The 15,041-nt window shown below is 45.7% G+C and overlaps 1 protein-coding gene across 2 annotated transcripts; it reads right to left on the minus strand.

The window, feature by feature from the left end:
* Positions 1-295: 295 nt before the first annotated feature.
* LOC309534410 (transmembrane protein 178B-like) lies at positions 296-11,775 on the minus strand. 2 transcript variants are annotated; one of them, XM_082226629.1, is made up of 4 exons: positions 11,321-11,775; positions 5,325-5,438; positions 2,986-3,123; positions 296-2,069 (listed from the first exon to the last, which is right to left on the minus strand). In XM_082226629.1, exons 1-4 carry the CDS (start codon positions 11,766-11,768, stop codon positions 1,825-1,827), a joined length of 945 nt encoding a protein of 314 aa, XP_082082755.1. In that variant the 5' UTR covers positions 11,769-11,775; the 3' UTR covers positions 296-1,824. The 2 variants fall into 2 exon arrangements, with proteins under 2 accessions (XP_082082755.1, XP_082082756.1); XM_082226630.1 differs by lacking the exon at positions 2,986-3,123.
* Between the last annotated feature and the right edge of the window lie 3,266 nt (positions 11,776-15,041).

Raw genomic sequence — 15,041 nt, forward strand, 5'->3', positions numbered from 1 at the left:
TGCTGATGTATGCTTACACCCCCTACAGAGCACTTAAACTAAAGGCACAGGTATACTAAAGTCCCCTAGAGGGTGTAAGGTTGCACCAATCAACCTGCTTATTCTCTGGAAGTAATTTTTATTTGAGGCAAAACTTGTCCCATACACACATTAGGCTTTGTGGGCAGGAACAAGATCAACAGCTGGGATTACGAGGCTGGCTGCCAAATAAGTGACATTCCTGTCTCCCTGCATGACAGGGTTTCTCCAGCAGCTGTGATTGTGTAGAAGTGCAGAAAATTAATGTCAGTCTCTCTTAATGAGATCCAAAAGGCTGAGAATCTCCAGCTTCTCACTGGACCCAAGCCTTTTAATTTAATGCCTCTTGAAACTTACAACTTCCATTTAAAAATCACACTTTCCATGAATACATTGACTTTAGCACTGAGTTATTAATTACATGCCACTTAAAAATACAATGTAAACAGCCCTCCAAAAAAGGCTTCTGTGTAGTCTTTTGAGGAGACAGAAAAGGAGTACAATGAGGAAAGACCAGTTCCTCCCCTTCAGCACCATTGTTGATGTTCCTGAGTTAGGCCCAGCTCTCGTTGTTCACGTGCGTACTGAGTCCATTTAATAAAAAGTGCTTCCTTTTCTGTTAGAAGAGGATGCTACCAAGCGGGCTGTCTTTTCAAGTTTCTGTGCTCATTATCCAAAATGGTAAAGTTCTACAGCCTGGAAGGATTTGAAGCAGCTTGCAAATCTCATTTGCCTATTACAGCAGTTGCCATGACAACATCATTTCTAGGATGGGAGCCCTGGTCCACTTTCTTGCCTCAACCAGAAACCTGTTGTTTTGTTCTTTGTGTTACTTCAAGCAGGAATATCACACGTGACTAAATAACTTAATTAGGTTCAGCCACCCCTGCCATCCCCAAAAATGCTTTTCTGTATGCGTGTGAGTTATCTTGACACTAACTCAGGCCTGATGCCTTGGTGGAAGAATTCCTCAAGCACTGAAGTCTCATTTATTTGCTGCTTGCTCTAACTCCCTATGTGTTATCCCAGAAGTAACCTTTCATGAGCTACTGCTATACATATTTGGCTCCCAGAACTGGCATAGGTTAGATACTGTGTGGTCCAGAGGAAGAACTTGCTAATGTTCCTGTCTGAATGTCTATAAAGCCCCCACTTAAGCTGGTGTCAAAGGCTGGAGCAGTAGGCTGTGTTAAGCCTGTAACAGCATCAGGTCCCTGCTGCAGAAGAGAATCAGTAGGATAGCTCAGTTGGTTAGAGCGTGGTGCTGATAACACCAAGGTTGCGGGTTCAATCCCTATATGGGATGGCTGCATATTCAGGTTGGACTAGATGATCCTCAGGGTCCCTTCCAACTCTATGATTCTATGAATACTGAGACTGGCTGGATTTCCCTTTGGTCTTTACCTCTGACTGGTCCTCAAAGATTCTTGGAAATGGAGTTCCCTGGAGTCACAAGGATGCCAAAGGGAATTCACAGTGGCTTCTGCTCCTAGCAGAAATCTGATTCAGCTTAAATGGTACACAGATCCTACAGCAACACACCCTATTTAACAGAAAAGTTCCCTTTAGGCAAGCCAGGAATAAAGAATTAACCTGATTTGGTTGGTTGTATCAGACAGGCAGGCTGAAGAATCAAAGGAAGGGAGGGGTTCCCCCCAAGTCTTTGACATAGCAGCTGAATTCTTTCGTTTGTTTGCAGTGGGAACCTCCCTTCTTCATGAATTTCAGATGCCCCCACTATTGGCAGTAACCCACTGCCGGACCTGGCCTGGCCTGTGCTTGCTAGAGTCCTTTGCTCCCTTCTCATCACACAGTACCATTTTCCTGTCTGGGTTTCTGTACGACAGTCCGGGGGCTATTGAGAGAGGGGGCCAATGTGCATAAGAATCCTGCCAGAAGCGTCAGTCCCAGGCCTCCCCAAGCACAGAACATGGACCAGCCATAGCCATGACTGATGTCCTCTGGTAACCCGTAGACATAGCGAGGGTAACGAGACAGCTCAAAGTTTATCCCAGCCACACATGTGCAAAGGGAGATGATGCAGCAGGTACCTGAAAAAGAAGAGAAGAAAGATAAAGCCAATATTTCTCAGCTTCCTTGCAAAGGGCTGCCTCAAATATGTAAAGCTCCCATTTTTTGTGACTTGAGGAATTTTGTTGTAGAAGGAAACAAACTTTCACAGCCTATTATCCACAGCATCTGATTCTCAGATTCAAGGGCCTTTTTCCTGCCCCTTTTCAGGCTACTGTCAAATCTGAACTATGCTTTCACATTTGTTTTGATCTCGCTGTTTGATCTCTACAGAGAAAAGAAATCTGTTTTGAATATCTTCTTCCTCATCAGCTGCTTTTCTCTCTAAAGGTTATGCTGCTCTTTTCATGTTGCACTGTACAAGGAAATGGAAAACTAGCTCCTTTGGAAGAGCAGGATATAAATTTATAAAATACATAAAAACCATTAGAGGGTTTCTGGCTTCACCTAAAACCAGTTAAATAAATAAATAAATAAATGCAGTTTTCTACTAGCACACCTATGAAGTAGCCAGTCACATAGCTACAAGCACAGCAGTGGGTATGCTGTGCGCCAGACCCTTATCAGTATTTGACAGATGGTCAGTGCCACCCACTGGTCAATCACATGCTGCCACATGAATGACAGGTGGGTTGTCCTACCCATCTGTCACAATCCCTCATGGGGGTTTCCCAGGGTAGAACTGGTCCAAGAACTGGGTAAGTACCATTATCTGACACATGTTTCCATCCCGGTCCTTTTTGACATTTGAAAGACTTATCACACATTTTAAGTTCATTGAGACAGTCGAAACAATTATATCACCTGTTCCCTAGTTCTTGTCCTGTGAGCCCAGCCCCCCCCCCCAAGGCTTTAATTCATTACATATAGGGCACAATACCAAATGCATTTCTTCAGAAAATGGCTCTCAGCCTATGAAGAAAAAAGAACTCTCACCTCCCATAAGGAAGAGCAGTCCAGCTACATATTGCATGAGCTCATGCTGTTTACAGCAGCCCAGCATACCAATGATCCACCCAAAGAGAATGATGGAAACTGCCATACCAATAAAGCCAGCTGTCATTCTCCGCAGATCTGAGGAGGTGTTGGTGCAAGGAAGAAAGAAGATGGAGAAAGAGAGAGAGAAAAGAGAGTCTGTGAAGAGTAATTTGGAGACCGCAGAGGAAATCAGAGGTGGAGGCTCACATTTGCACCAGTGATCCATGAATATGAGTGCTTCCATCTTGTGAAATCTTATAAAGCATTTAAGAAGGCAAAGTCTCAGCGCTTCCTAAAAATATCATGCCTTTCCGTAAGAACCCCCAAGTCAAGAACATAATCACTTTGGAAAATGAGCCAGATTGTGGAAATTTGCCTTCTATATTTATTACAAGTGGTTTACACTGTGCTTTTATGGCTCTTTACAAGAAAGCACATAAAGAGGCAATCTCTTTGACTATCCATGCCATCAGGCTCCCATTCAGAAGCATGATGTGCTCCTGGCTTACACAGACTGCTGATGTGCTGCTGTTACAGGAGCAAGCTAGGTTGCTATTGACATGTGTCCTCAAAGAAGTCTAGAAAAGTATACATGAAATTAGGCAATGAAGAGGAAAGGGTTAGATACTCATTAGCATATGGCTAGTGGGTTGGTGGAGCAGGAATGGCAGTGAAGAAAGGAAAGTAGTAATTAAAGTACAAGGTATGATACCACCAGAAAGAAAAGCTATATGGGGAACCAGCTGTTGAGTGGCAGTATTTAGCATTGTAAGGGGGTTCCAGTTTGGAGCACAACTGTAGGAAAGCCCTGAACAAAGCTATACAGAATTAAGGTTGTCTCACTGGCTACCATAACTGTGTAGCTCAGAGGTCAGAATAACCACCACTCCAAGAATACCTTAACCGTGTTTTTGATTGCATAAACTGATGGGAAAGGGACGAGATCTTAATTTGGGGCATAGATGGCCTTTTGATCCCTTCTGGCTTTAGGAATATACGAGTAACAATGTCAAAGTCCTCCTACATGCAGCGATGTAGCTAGCCACTCAGGTGCTGGGTGCGGCCTGTGCGTTCTTCAGCCACCCATGGGGGCAGGGCATGCTGCATGGAGCCTCTCTGCTGCCTCCCCCTCAGCTGCAGGGCGGCTGCCATTTCAGGCAGTGTGGAGCCTGCAGGCGCCTAAGCCACTACGTCACTCCCAGGAGAGATGCGTTGCTTGGGCACGCTGCAGGCCCCGCCGTGTGGCACCCAGTGTCAGCCGCGTTTCATTACATTTGTTGACTGAACTAAAAAGTTTTGTAAGCCCATTTAAAAAAAACCCACAACTTCATATTTTTGTCACACACACCCAGTGATGACGCCCGGGGCAGCCCCCACCCCTTCCTCCGCCACTGCCTACATGACCATTTCAACTTTTTAAAGGATTGGCTGACTCAGATTCCGCCTCCCACCCCCCAAGCTATTTTCAGTTCCACAGTGGTAAACTTGCAATCCAATAGGAACATACGCAGCACCTCAGTTACATCAGCACCCAAAACATTGTTCCAGTGCAAAGCTGCTCAGTTCAACTTCCTCTCACTTAGACTGGAATGGAGAACCTTTGCCAGCCTGAGAAAATGCTGGGAGAACTTCACACCAGCATTGGTTGGGTCCAACTGAAACTAGATGTGGTGCAAGTGGGCAGGGTTAGAGTTGGTAGTGGCTAACACTATTTGTTCTTCCATTCAGTTCTCTCTCTCTCTCTCTCTCTCTCTCTCTCTCTCTCTCTCCCCTCTCTCTGACACACACACACACACACACACACACATTCTCTCAATGTAACCTTCCTGCCACCAGCTGCAGTTTTGCATGAAAAAAGGATCCTATTTTAGGAGGCTTTTTCCAAGCCTAACTGCAGTGTGGGAAGTGTTTTCAGCAGCTGTGACCCTCTACAAAACACTGCATTTAGGCTTCAAAAAAGCCCTCCTATTGGAGCCAATAGCAGGTAAAATTCAAGGCTAAAATAAATGAATACAAGGCATGGTGGTCTTGGGTGGGCTCAGAAAGTATTTGTTTACTCCTGTGTATCAAAAAGACCATGTACATGGAAAGCTAATGTGTCAAGAAGAAGGCTCCTTGATATGCTAGCTTTCATGTGCATGATGCTTTCAACAGGAATAGTCAAACGTGTGATTTACCCCACCTGCATTCTGAAGCAGTACAGTTCCAGGAGGTACATGTGATTCTCCTGAACTTTGATGAATTCTGGTAACAAAGATACAAAAGAACTATGTTCAGCGAGTACTTCGGATACTCACGGAGGGCATGCCACTCATCCTGGCGAATAGTGTTGGTAATATTAACAGGCAAGTTGCGTGGCAGGGAAGATGAAGTGTAGTGATACTTCACAGATGTGCAACGCTGTATGACTCCTGAAAGAGAAAAAATGACAAACAGAAACACTATATATCTGACGTTAGGCTTTATTGACATTGCTTTCCGTTTACTGCCTCCTAAACTATATTAGGCTTGCTTTAGTTTGTACTCATAATGCTAAGCCATCATTCAATGCAGGGCCAGGTTTAGGTTTGATGAGGCCCTAAGCTACTGAAGGTAATGGGGCCCTTTATATGTGATATTTTAGGGAGCAGGCTAGCAGGCAGGGGCCATTACTTACATCATAGGACACAACGACACAACACAAAATACTGTTGCTGTATGCATTTTTTTATTTTTATTTTATCTTATATTTTGGAAATGTACATCCAGTTGTTTTTTCCTTTAAATTTTTAGGGGCCCCCCAAAGAGAGTGGGGCCCTAAGCTATAGCTTGTTTAGCTTATACGTAAATCCAGCACTGATTCAATGTGAACCATGTCACTTAATTTCACCTCTGCCACAAATTCAGTACAGAGTATTAGGCAAACCACTGATTCTCAACAAAAGCCCAGCATCTGCAATAAGGGAGCTACAATACAGATCCTATTTATAGTGTTGTAAGGATTGCAAAAAGATAATATATGTAAAGCACTTTTAATATTCAGATTATGATGTATTGTGATTATTATTATTATTATAGATATTATTGTTATGTTTATTACTAATTATCACATTTCATTATTAAAGCACGGCATCAAATAATCAGCAGGACCTATAGTAATATACTCTTTTCTAGGTTGATGTTCTGGTTACAGTGGACAGGAACAGAATAACAGAACAAGATTATTTCTACTATGGAAGAAACACGGAGAAGCTGAAATGGGACCTGAAGTTTCTAAAAAAACTAACAGGATGAAAATTGTGAAGAAAAAATTAGAATGAATATTGTGACTGTGGCCTTTTGAATCACTGTTCATAACCATTAAATAGAGGCAACCTCTCCACAATGTAATCCACGAGTCCCTCCTCTTATATCACCCTTAAGTGGCCTTTCCATCATTTTAATCATAATGATAAAATCTCTATAATATTCCATAGCACAAACTAAAGAGTTATCAATTCATGATTTTATCATTATGATAACAGTGAATTACGTCTTTCAGATAGACCCCCAACTCAAGTCAGTTTCTGGTGTCTTCTGTAGGCTCCCAGGGGATTCTGTTATCACTTGCTAGAGCTCTTTGAAGATTTGATTTAAATAACTGAACTTCTCTTTCCTGAATTTTCATTGTATTTATAATTAACTGCTTAGCCATAGGACAAGGCAAATATGTGCTTAAATGTCTTCTACCGATTTTCACCTGCTTTAGGAGATTAGGGAGTATCAATTTCTTACCCTATCTTTATTGAGACATCAAATCCAAGGTAGTCTCTGCAAACCTACTTTTTATATTGGAAAAAATATTGCTTTGTGACAAGCAGTTCTCTCTCTCTCTCTCTCTAAAAACTCACTTTTAGGAGCTTGAAGAAAATTGTGAAAAAGAATAAACAAGGTTGCATTCTCCCCCCATAGTGGTTAAAAAGCATATATTTCATAGTTCAAACAGGTAAAAATTAATCCTTGCCAGTTTTTCACAAGTAGGAACTGTCACAGAAAATTGATGCATTGCATTTAAATAGCAGAAGTTTAAAAGATGGTTGCATCCATGCTCACCATGGATAAACTAAAGCTTTTAAAGAAAGATACTTCAGTATTGCACAGCAGAATAGGAGACATTTATCTCCAGCCATAATGTAGTGGTAGATCACATGCCTTGCATACAGAAAACTGGCATCTCCAGTTAAAAAAAGAGAGCTGGAATCAGGGAGGGAAAGCCTTGTGCCTGTGATCCTGGAGAACCACCACCAGCCAGAGTAGAAAACACCAGCCTAGCTAGACAAATAATATAAACTGGCCTATCTAATCTCTTATATCTTCTCCTATAATAGGGCCTGTGCATGAAGAAGCAAATAAAGATTCTCATGCCAGCTCAAGGGACCCAATCACAGAATAGGCTTCCCACTGCTTGATCCACTACTCCAGTCTTGTCTCCTTCATCCAAGCAGCCTCCAATGCAGGCAGATCATTCTTCCAGGTCTCTGCACCAAGTGCGAGTGGCTCTTTCATTTACACCTGATGCAGAGATGCAACAGAATTACCTGCCCTCAGAAGAGGCACACTCAGAACAGTGACTCACAGGCATACCTAGCAGGGCTACACTGAAGAGAGATAGTTCTTATCCTTACATGCCTTGGATGAGATCTAAGTTTCCTCTACTTCCCCCTGCAGCCCCACATGAGCTCAAAATCTAGAGGGATCTTCCAGAATAGATGGAAAGCTGGAGAGGGTAAAAAGAGAAATTGGAAGTCCAGTTGTACAAGTGCACTTCTATTGCACAAGTGGTCAGAAATCATTAGAGGTTGATGTTTAGAAGTAAGCCTTTTCAAATGTAAGAATGAAGTATGCCTACAAGTTTATTGATTGATTTATTTTTAAGTGCCTGAGCCATCAGAAGTTTGGAGCACACTGCTCTAGTGACTATAAGTACATGATGAGACACACACATGAGCTCATTACTTTGAATAAGTATTGTTGTTTATAGAGGAACTGACATGGAAACGGAAGATAGGGAAAAGTTGAATTAAGAGACTAGAAGAAGTACAATAATTAGCAGTGCGATACCATACATGCCTACTCAGAAGTATATCCCAATGCAGTCAATGGGGATAGTTGCAGGTAAGTGAATATAGGATTGCAACCTGAAAAAACAAGGCTGTTTTCTTTTATGTGCAAATATATCCACACACAGAAAAATATTAATTATGGCAAAAGACACAAACTATGACCATGAAGAGTTATTTTTGAAGGCATACTAGCCAGGAAGGATGCTGGCCCTCCAAGCCATAAGACAAAGGAACCCATGAAGGCATTTAGGCCACAATCCAACACAAGGGACGCGGGCGGCGCTGTGGGTTAAACCACAGAGCCTAGGACCTGCCGATCGAAAGGTCGGCGGTTCGAATTCCCGCAGCGGGGTGAGCTCCCGTCGTTCAGTCCCAGCTCCTGCCTACCTAGCAGTTCGAAAGCATCCCTAAGTGCAAGTAGATAAATAGGGACCGCTTTCTAGCGGGAAGGTAAACGGCGTTTCCGTGTGCGGCGCTGGTGCTGGCTCGCCAGATGCAGCTTAGTCACGCTGGCCACGTGACCCGGAAGTGTCTTCGGACAGCGCCGGCTCCCGGCCTCTTGAGCGAGATGAGCGCGCAACCCTAGAGTAGGTCACGACCGGCCCTGATGGGCAGGGGTACCTTTTACCAACACAACAGCATGCGTAATCCCACTGAGTTTAATGGGTTTACCCAAAACTAGCTCTGTCTTAGATTGTAGCCCCAATGTCTGACATGAATTAACTTTTCATAAAAGAGAGAACATGCTGAAAACAGTGTTAGAGAACAAGCAACAGAGTTTGTTTTCAATCCTTCTGGAAATAACAGTGGGAGCAGAAGGCCTTTGGCCAAAGTGGAGGAGGGAGAATCAAAGAGATGTAAAACAGCATGATCCATGACAATACTAATTACTATAATGAAGTAAATGAACTGCTTTCAACATGGAAACATAAAAATGCAAAAGATGGATTCTAGTGAATTAAATGCAGGAAAGCAGCTGTGATGTTACAATGGGTTCTGTAAAGAGAATCTACATCTATATCTTAGACATGATACAGGATCAGAAACACCAGGTTAGCAAAATAATATAGCACCATTCATGGACATCAGGCTTCACAAAGAAGAGTTTTGACAGGTTCTCAACCCAATGATGTTCACAACCTAAAAAACATGCTGTGAAGCCTTAACAGAAGCGGCAAAACAGAGGTTAGGATAGGGCATGCTATTATTTTAATTACATGTTACACAATAGTCTATGAGCTGTTCCAAAGGCTTTCTGGAAATGATGAGTTTTGAGGAGAGACCTGAAGGAAGTAAAGGTGTTTTCAGGGGCAGTTCTAGGTGTAACGGGAAGCAAGGGAGTAGATAGTTTATTGGTGTATATATTCAAAGACTTTTAGAGCTAGAACTCTACCTCAAACCATCATCTTGCCATCTCTATATGTATCCTTAAATAATCACTGAGAAAGAGATTTCTCAAAATGCAGGGTATAAAATACATAAATAATTTTAAAACACCCCAGATGTTTCTCCAACAGGCTTTCATTGTTACCAGTTTTAATGAGCAACATCTTTTACCCTTGTTGCTGTTTTTTTAATTTGTAAGTATTGGTTGTAGAATATGTTTTTTGTCATTTTTTTCTAAATTCATTGCTAACTGAACTTTTTACTGATTATGCTGTATGTCATTCTTTTAGCAGACGACTGAAATATATTTTTATTGAGTGATTTAACTATTTCCTATTGTGAGATGGAAATGCCACAATCTCTGCTATTAGCAATTTCTTCAACTGCCTGGAAGACTATACTTGAAATGTAAGGAAATGGGCTGAAGCATCTTGTGCTGCCAGCATCGGAATATTATATAGCTCATGTTTATTGGAAGCATGAGCTTCCATCCTGTTGCAATTTCCACAACTGTTACAGGTAAAGGAAATCCTCTGGAAAAGGTGTGAGATTCAACCACTCTATGTCCAATGCAGCACAATGAAGACAACCATTGCCAAATTTTAGAAGGGTAAAGCAAGAGCTGATTTCTATGTGCAGTTCCTGGGCATATGTCAGGAATGCCAGGTACATTTCTTAGCCTCTCATGGTGGAAAGTGGAACAACACATAGCAGCCACAAAAAGATTTTGCCTGACAATCAAGAGATATACCTGACAGTGACCTGCAGCTGGATATGGTGGAGCCATGTGGCAGTAATGGCGCCCAGCATTCAGGTTTGTCACTCATATATAGACAATGCCACTTACAAGGCAACAGCCCTTTCTGACACCACACTGCACGACTCCGGAATTGTGCATAGCTTCCCTGGAAAATGAAGGCATGTTTTCTTTTGGGGCAATCCTATGTCTAAAGCAAGATCTTCCTTGTGCATAAAGCACATCCCACCCTGGCCAAACAAATTGCACCTCTCACCCAGGTGGGTACAGCACCCCCTGCCCATTTATTTATTTTTAACTGTGTGCACTGCATTTTGTTTGGCAGACCTGACCACCTTTGAGCAGGTGGAAGAATGCATTCCCAGGGAGAAATGAATGGTGATGGACAGCTGTGAACAAGCATCACTTTCCCCAATGGCTCCAACCACAGAAACCCTGGCAGGTTGTACCCATGCCCAGCTGGTTCACCTGAGGTCTTCCAGAGGAACATATACAGGAGGTATCTTGCCCGGGTTATTCTCATGCATAAAGAGGGCATTGTGAGCGTTTGGGAAAGGACCCTAATCCCTGGAGATCTAGGCCGGCGGAGAATCCAGTGGGAGACATGGAAATAACCACCATTTTAGGCAGCCTTGACTTGAGAAAATGCAATTGCCCCCCCCCCTTCCAGCTCTTGTTGAGCCCTCTTGCCACCATGGAAGGAGGAGGAGGAGGAGAGAGCCTGCAAGGCTCTGGGACACCTGGCGCTTGGCTAGAAATCTGTGAGGAGAGCGGGTGAGGAGGCTGCCCTGAGGCGGGGACTCGGCCCCACAGCCCCAAGGAGCTCAGCAGAGGAGAAGGTCCCTGGAGGCGTCTCCCTCCCTGGCCTGGGCGGGGAAGGCAGCTCTGCAGACTCAGCACCCTGGACAGCAGCAGCAGCAGCAGCACCCACCCCACCGACGCCCCTCGAAATGTTCCCTCGACGGGAGCGAGCTCTCTCTCTCACTCCCGCGTGCGCGCGCCCTCGACCCCCGCCAGCGCAGCCCTCCCTCGACCTGTGGGGCGCGGCCGCCGCCCCCTCCCCGCGCACCTTTCTGGATGAGCTCCTCGCTGTCGGGCTCGAAGCCCGCGCGGTGGCAGCGCCGCCAGAGGCCGGAGACGGTGGAGTTGAAGCGGCGGCCGCAGTGCGATTCCAGCGCCAAAGCGGCGGCGGCGGCGGCGGCCCCGGGGAGCAGCAGCGGCTGCGCTGCCGAGGGCGGCGGCGGCGGGGTTTGCCCGGGGAGCAGGGCCCTGGGCGGGCGGGCTCGGAGCGGCAGGTGCGGGCTGGGCGCCGACATGGAGCCGGGCGGGTCGCTGTTGTTGTTGTTGCTGTTGCTGTGGGCGTTGCGCTTGTGGCCGTAGCCGCGGCAGCGCTCGCGGTGTCGCCGCGCGTCCGTCTCGTACCAGGAGTCGGTGCCGATGGCCACGGCCAGCAGCGCCAGGGCGGCGGCGGCCAGCAGCAGCCCGGAGCAACTCAGCGCCTGAGCCGCGGCCGCCATCTTCGCCGCCGCCGCCGCCGCCGCCTCCTCGGAGTCGCGCCGCCCGCCACTGCTCCCCCTGCAGCCCGGCCGGGGGGCCGCAGCGCCAGCCAGCCTCGCTCGCTCGCTCGCTCCTCGCCTCCCGCGCTCTGCAGGAGGCCCTCGTGGCTGCCCAGGCCCGGCCGCCCCTCGAGCAGCGAGCCGGCCCAGCACGGGGAACCCGAGGGGAGGCGGCAGAGGGAGAAGCACGGGGAACCTGAGGGCAGCGACAGCGTGTTCCTGGTCTGGGCTCTCCAAGAATTACTTGGGTTTATTTTGTTCGCAGTCTCAGGGCTCGGCTCTCGGGGTTCATTTTTCAAGCCTTCCTAGTGAATGCTTCCGTGCACGTTTATTTCTCGCGGGTCAAGCCCACGTTTTCCTTCAGGGAGGCCTACCTGTTTCTCTCCCTCCTGGCACAACAACCCTGTCAGGTAAGTTAGGCGGAGAGGCAGTGACTGGCCCAAGGTCACCCGGTGATATTCGTGGCCCAGCAAGGGCTTGAATCATGGTCCCAATCCGACATTCTGGCCATTACACCACACTGGCACAAATTGCATCTTTCCACCACCCCACCTGTCTTGGTAAGAGTTTCAAAGCAGTTGCTGAGGAATTAAAACACTTTCTATGCTGGGCATGTTTGCTGCTGTACTTCCCGGAGCAATCATGTGAAAGGAGAAAGATGGATACACATTCCTAATGGAGACACATGCCAAGAAACTGGTGATCTGTGGCTCCTTGGCATTTCTGTTGTTTCAAGAGCAGGGAAAGGAACCTGTGGCCCGCCAGATGTTCCTTGATTACAATATCCATAATCTTTGATGCAAGTTGAAGTTGGTGGGAATTGGAGACCTCCAAATCTGGAAGGCTACAGGTTTCCTGGCCCTTGTTCTAGAGCAGGCATAGGCAAACTCGGCTCTCCAGATGTTTTGGGACTACAACTCCCATCATCCCTAGCTAACAGGACCAGTGGTCAGGGATGATGGGAGTTGTAGTCCCAAAAACATCTGGAGGGCCAAGTTTGCCTATGCCTGTTCTAGATCCACTCAGCTTTGGGCAAATTCCCTGACTAGGAAAATGAAAGAAATATGAAATGATCATACTTAGAGTCACGAGGGATTAGACCAGAAGCTGTTTCTTCTTGTTCCTTCCAACCATTGAGTAATGGCAGAGATGGTTCTTTCCATGATTTGTCGTTTTTTTCAGTGATATACATTCTGGAGTCCAATAAAAGGGTGAAAACATCTATGCTGATGAAGAAGAGGCCACACTCAGTTTTCTTTATTTCATCTCTCCTGCCTCCATGCCAAGATCAATACAGATGAATGAGAAAATGCACAAGAGCTAGTGCAAAACAAAGCCAGAAAGACAGGATTCTCTCTGCATTTCCTGAAGTGACAAATAGTGTGGAGAAATTAACTGTACTCCCCCCCCCCGCCCCCAATCCCGTACGTAACACTGGGGTTGGCCTCTTCCCTTGGACCCTGAATGGCCACTTTAGGCAAAGCTTCCCAAGATCTGCAAACACAGTCCAGCCCAGGCAGTCTGGGCCGCAAGCCAGAAGCAACAGCTCACAGAGATTAATGAGTCAATGTCACCCACTTTGCATTCCTGAACTGTGATCAGAAAATTCCTGCTGCAGCTTGCAGCCTACGCCAAACCGAACCCTGATGCAAATAACATACGCTTCTGGGTACTCCCTCTTGGGTATGCACCAAAGCCTCTTACCAATGCCAACTGGATTTTTAAGGACAACAAATATCCTGGAAAAATATATTGGGTACTTTGTCTTCCATGGTAGCTTTCCCTCCTTCAAGCCAGGGCTTTGCTAGTCCGCACAGAAGCGTGGCAAATTAGAGTCCTGGAGCAGCACTAACTGCCTAACAGTGAATAATCACACAGGATGCCTGGGAATAGGAAGGGTGTCTGTTTTGGAACAGTGATGTTCTGAAGCTGGATGCCTAACAGCTGACAACAGCTGTTAAAGAAAGGCTACTTTCCATGGGCAGATCAAGAGAGACAGCCTTTTTCATGATGAGAGTCAGTGAGGCAGACCAGATGCATTCACTGCTGCTTTCTGGAAAATATGTGATTGAAACTTTCCTCTACATGGGTACTATAGGCAACCGTCCTTCAGATAAAGCCACCAAAATAATGCAGAATCACAGTGTTCCCATCCCTGCAGATTTAAGGCTGCATAAGCAACAACATATGTTTCCACTACAAAGCAACAGGGAGCAGATGTTTAAATTATTCTCCATGCCCTGCTTAAGCAGAGAGGATGGTGCATGAGGTGATCCAACAGTGGATGTTGTTCCTGCAGCTTATGCAGACTACAACCAAGCAATTGTCCTAACGATTGTTCTGGCATCCCATGACTCAGTAGCACATCAGATGCATATTCACTGTGTCACATGTGAGGTTGAGTTTTGAGCTGCAAGCTGTGCAATCATACAGAAACACCCACCCACCCCTCAGGATCTAGACAGAGTCCCCAAGGGGCATCTCACCTTTAGGCTTCACTAGAACTCACCAAACAAATGATCTGAGGATTGAAAGCACTGAGGAGTAAAAGCATGTTCAAACCCGAACAAAATTCAAGAACTTAATACAGTCTGAACCCATCTGACCTTTCTTTTAAACATCCTAAAACAGGAATATAACAAAAAGACTTGTCAGGACAAAAAACTGCCAGATCATTTGCACTTCCCCACGTGTAATTAGCAGCACATCCACGCTACTGAATTAAAACAAACAGCACATACAACAGATGCCTGGAGTGGAGAATGGCAGCAGAGTTTTGTGCTAATATTCTCCCAGTAGTGTTTTTGAAAGAAGAAGAAAAGTAGATAAGAAAATGGTCATCCATTTGCTGGAGTCAGGATGCAGATTTAGCTGCTGCCGTGGAAACTACTGTTTGTTCTAGGGCTGCTTGTGTCATTGGTGCAACACTGTAAAATGCTGAGGGCAGCTCCCAGGGAGAAGAGAAGCTGGTCATTGCTACAGTCAGGCAGCTTTTAAATGCTTTAATAACAACATATTGAATTCCCAAACCCTTGTGGCACAACGGGTCGGTGTGCCTGGCTGTTAGTCAGAAGGTTGGTGGTTTGAGCCCACCCAGGGATGGCTGTAGGATTCCTGCATTGCAGGGGGTTAAACTAGATCAGGGACGTCCAGCTCCCAAGAGATTGCAATCTTCTCCCAGGAAAAAAAACACCATGGGGGGGGCAGGTCTAAGTTGTTGAGCTTTTTTGGAGG

The sequence above is a fragment of the Podarcis vaucheri genome (assembly GCF_965113315.1).
Source record: "Podarcis vaucheri genome assembly, chromosome: 1".
Classification (NCBI taxonomy): Eukaryota; Metazoa; Chordata; class Lepidosauria; order Squamata; family Lacertidae; genus Podarcis; species Podarcis vaucheri.

What these genes read in the sequence shown, in the direction of transcription:
- LOC309534410 (XM_082226629.1), bottom strand. Translation starts at nt 11,768, where the DNA reads ATGGCGGCCGCGGCTCAGGCGCTGAGTTGCTCCGGGCTGCTGCTGGCC. An exon ending in GGATGAGTGGCATGCCCTCC is followed by an intron (nt 3,124 to 5,324) that starts GTGAGTATCCGA and finishes ACACCTCCTCAG; the next exon opens with ATCTGCGGAGAATGACAGCT. An exon ending in ACTGCTCTTCCTTATGGGAG is followed by an intron (nt 2,070 to 2,985) that starts GTGAGAGTTCTT and finishes CTTCTTTTTCAG; the next exon opens with GTACCTGCTGCATCATCTCC.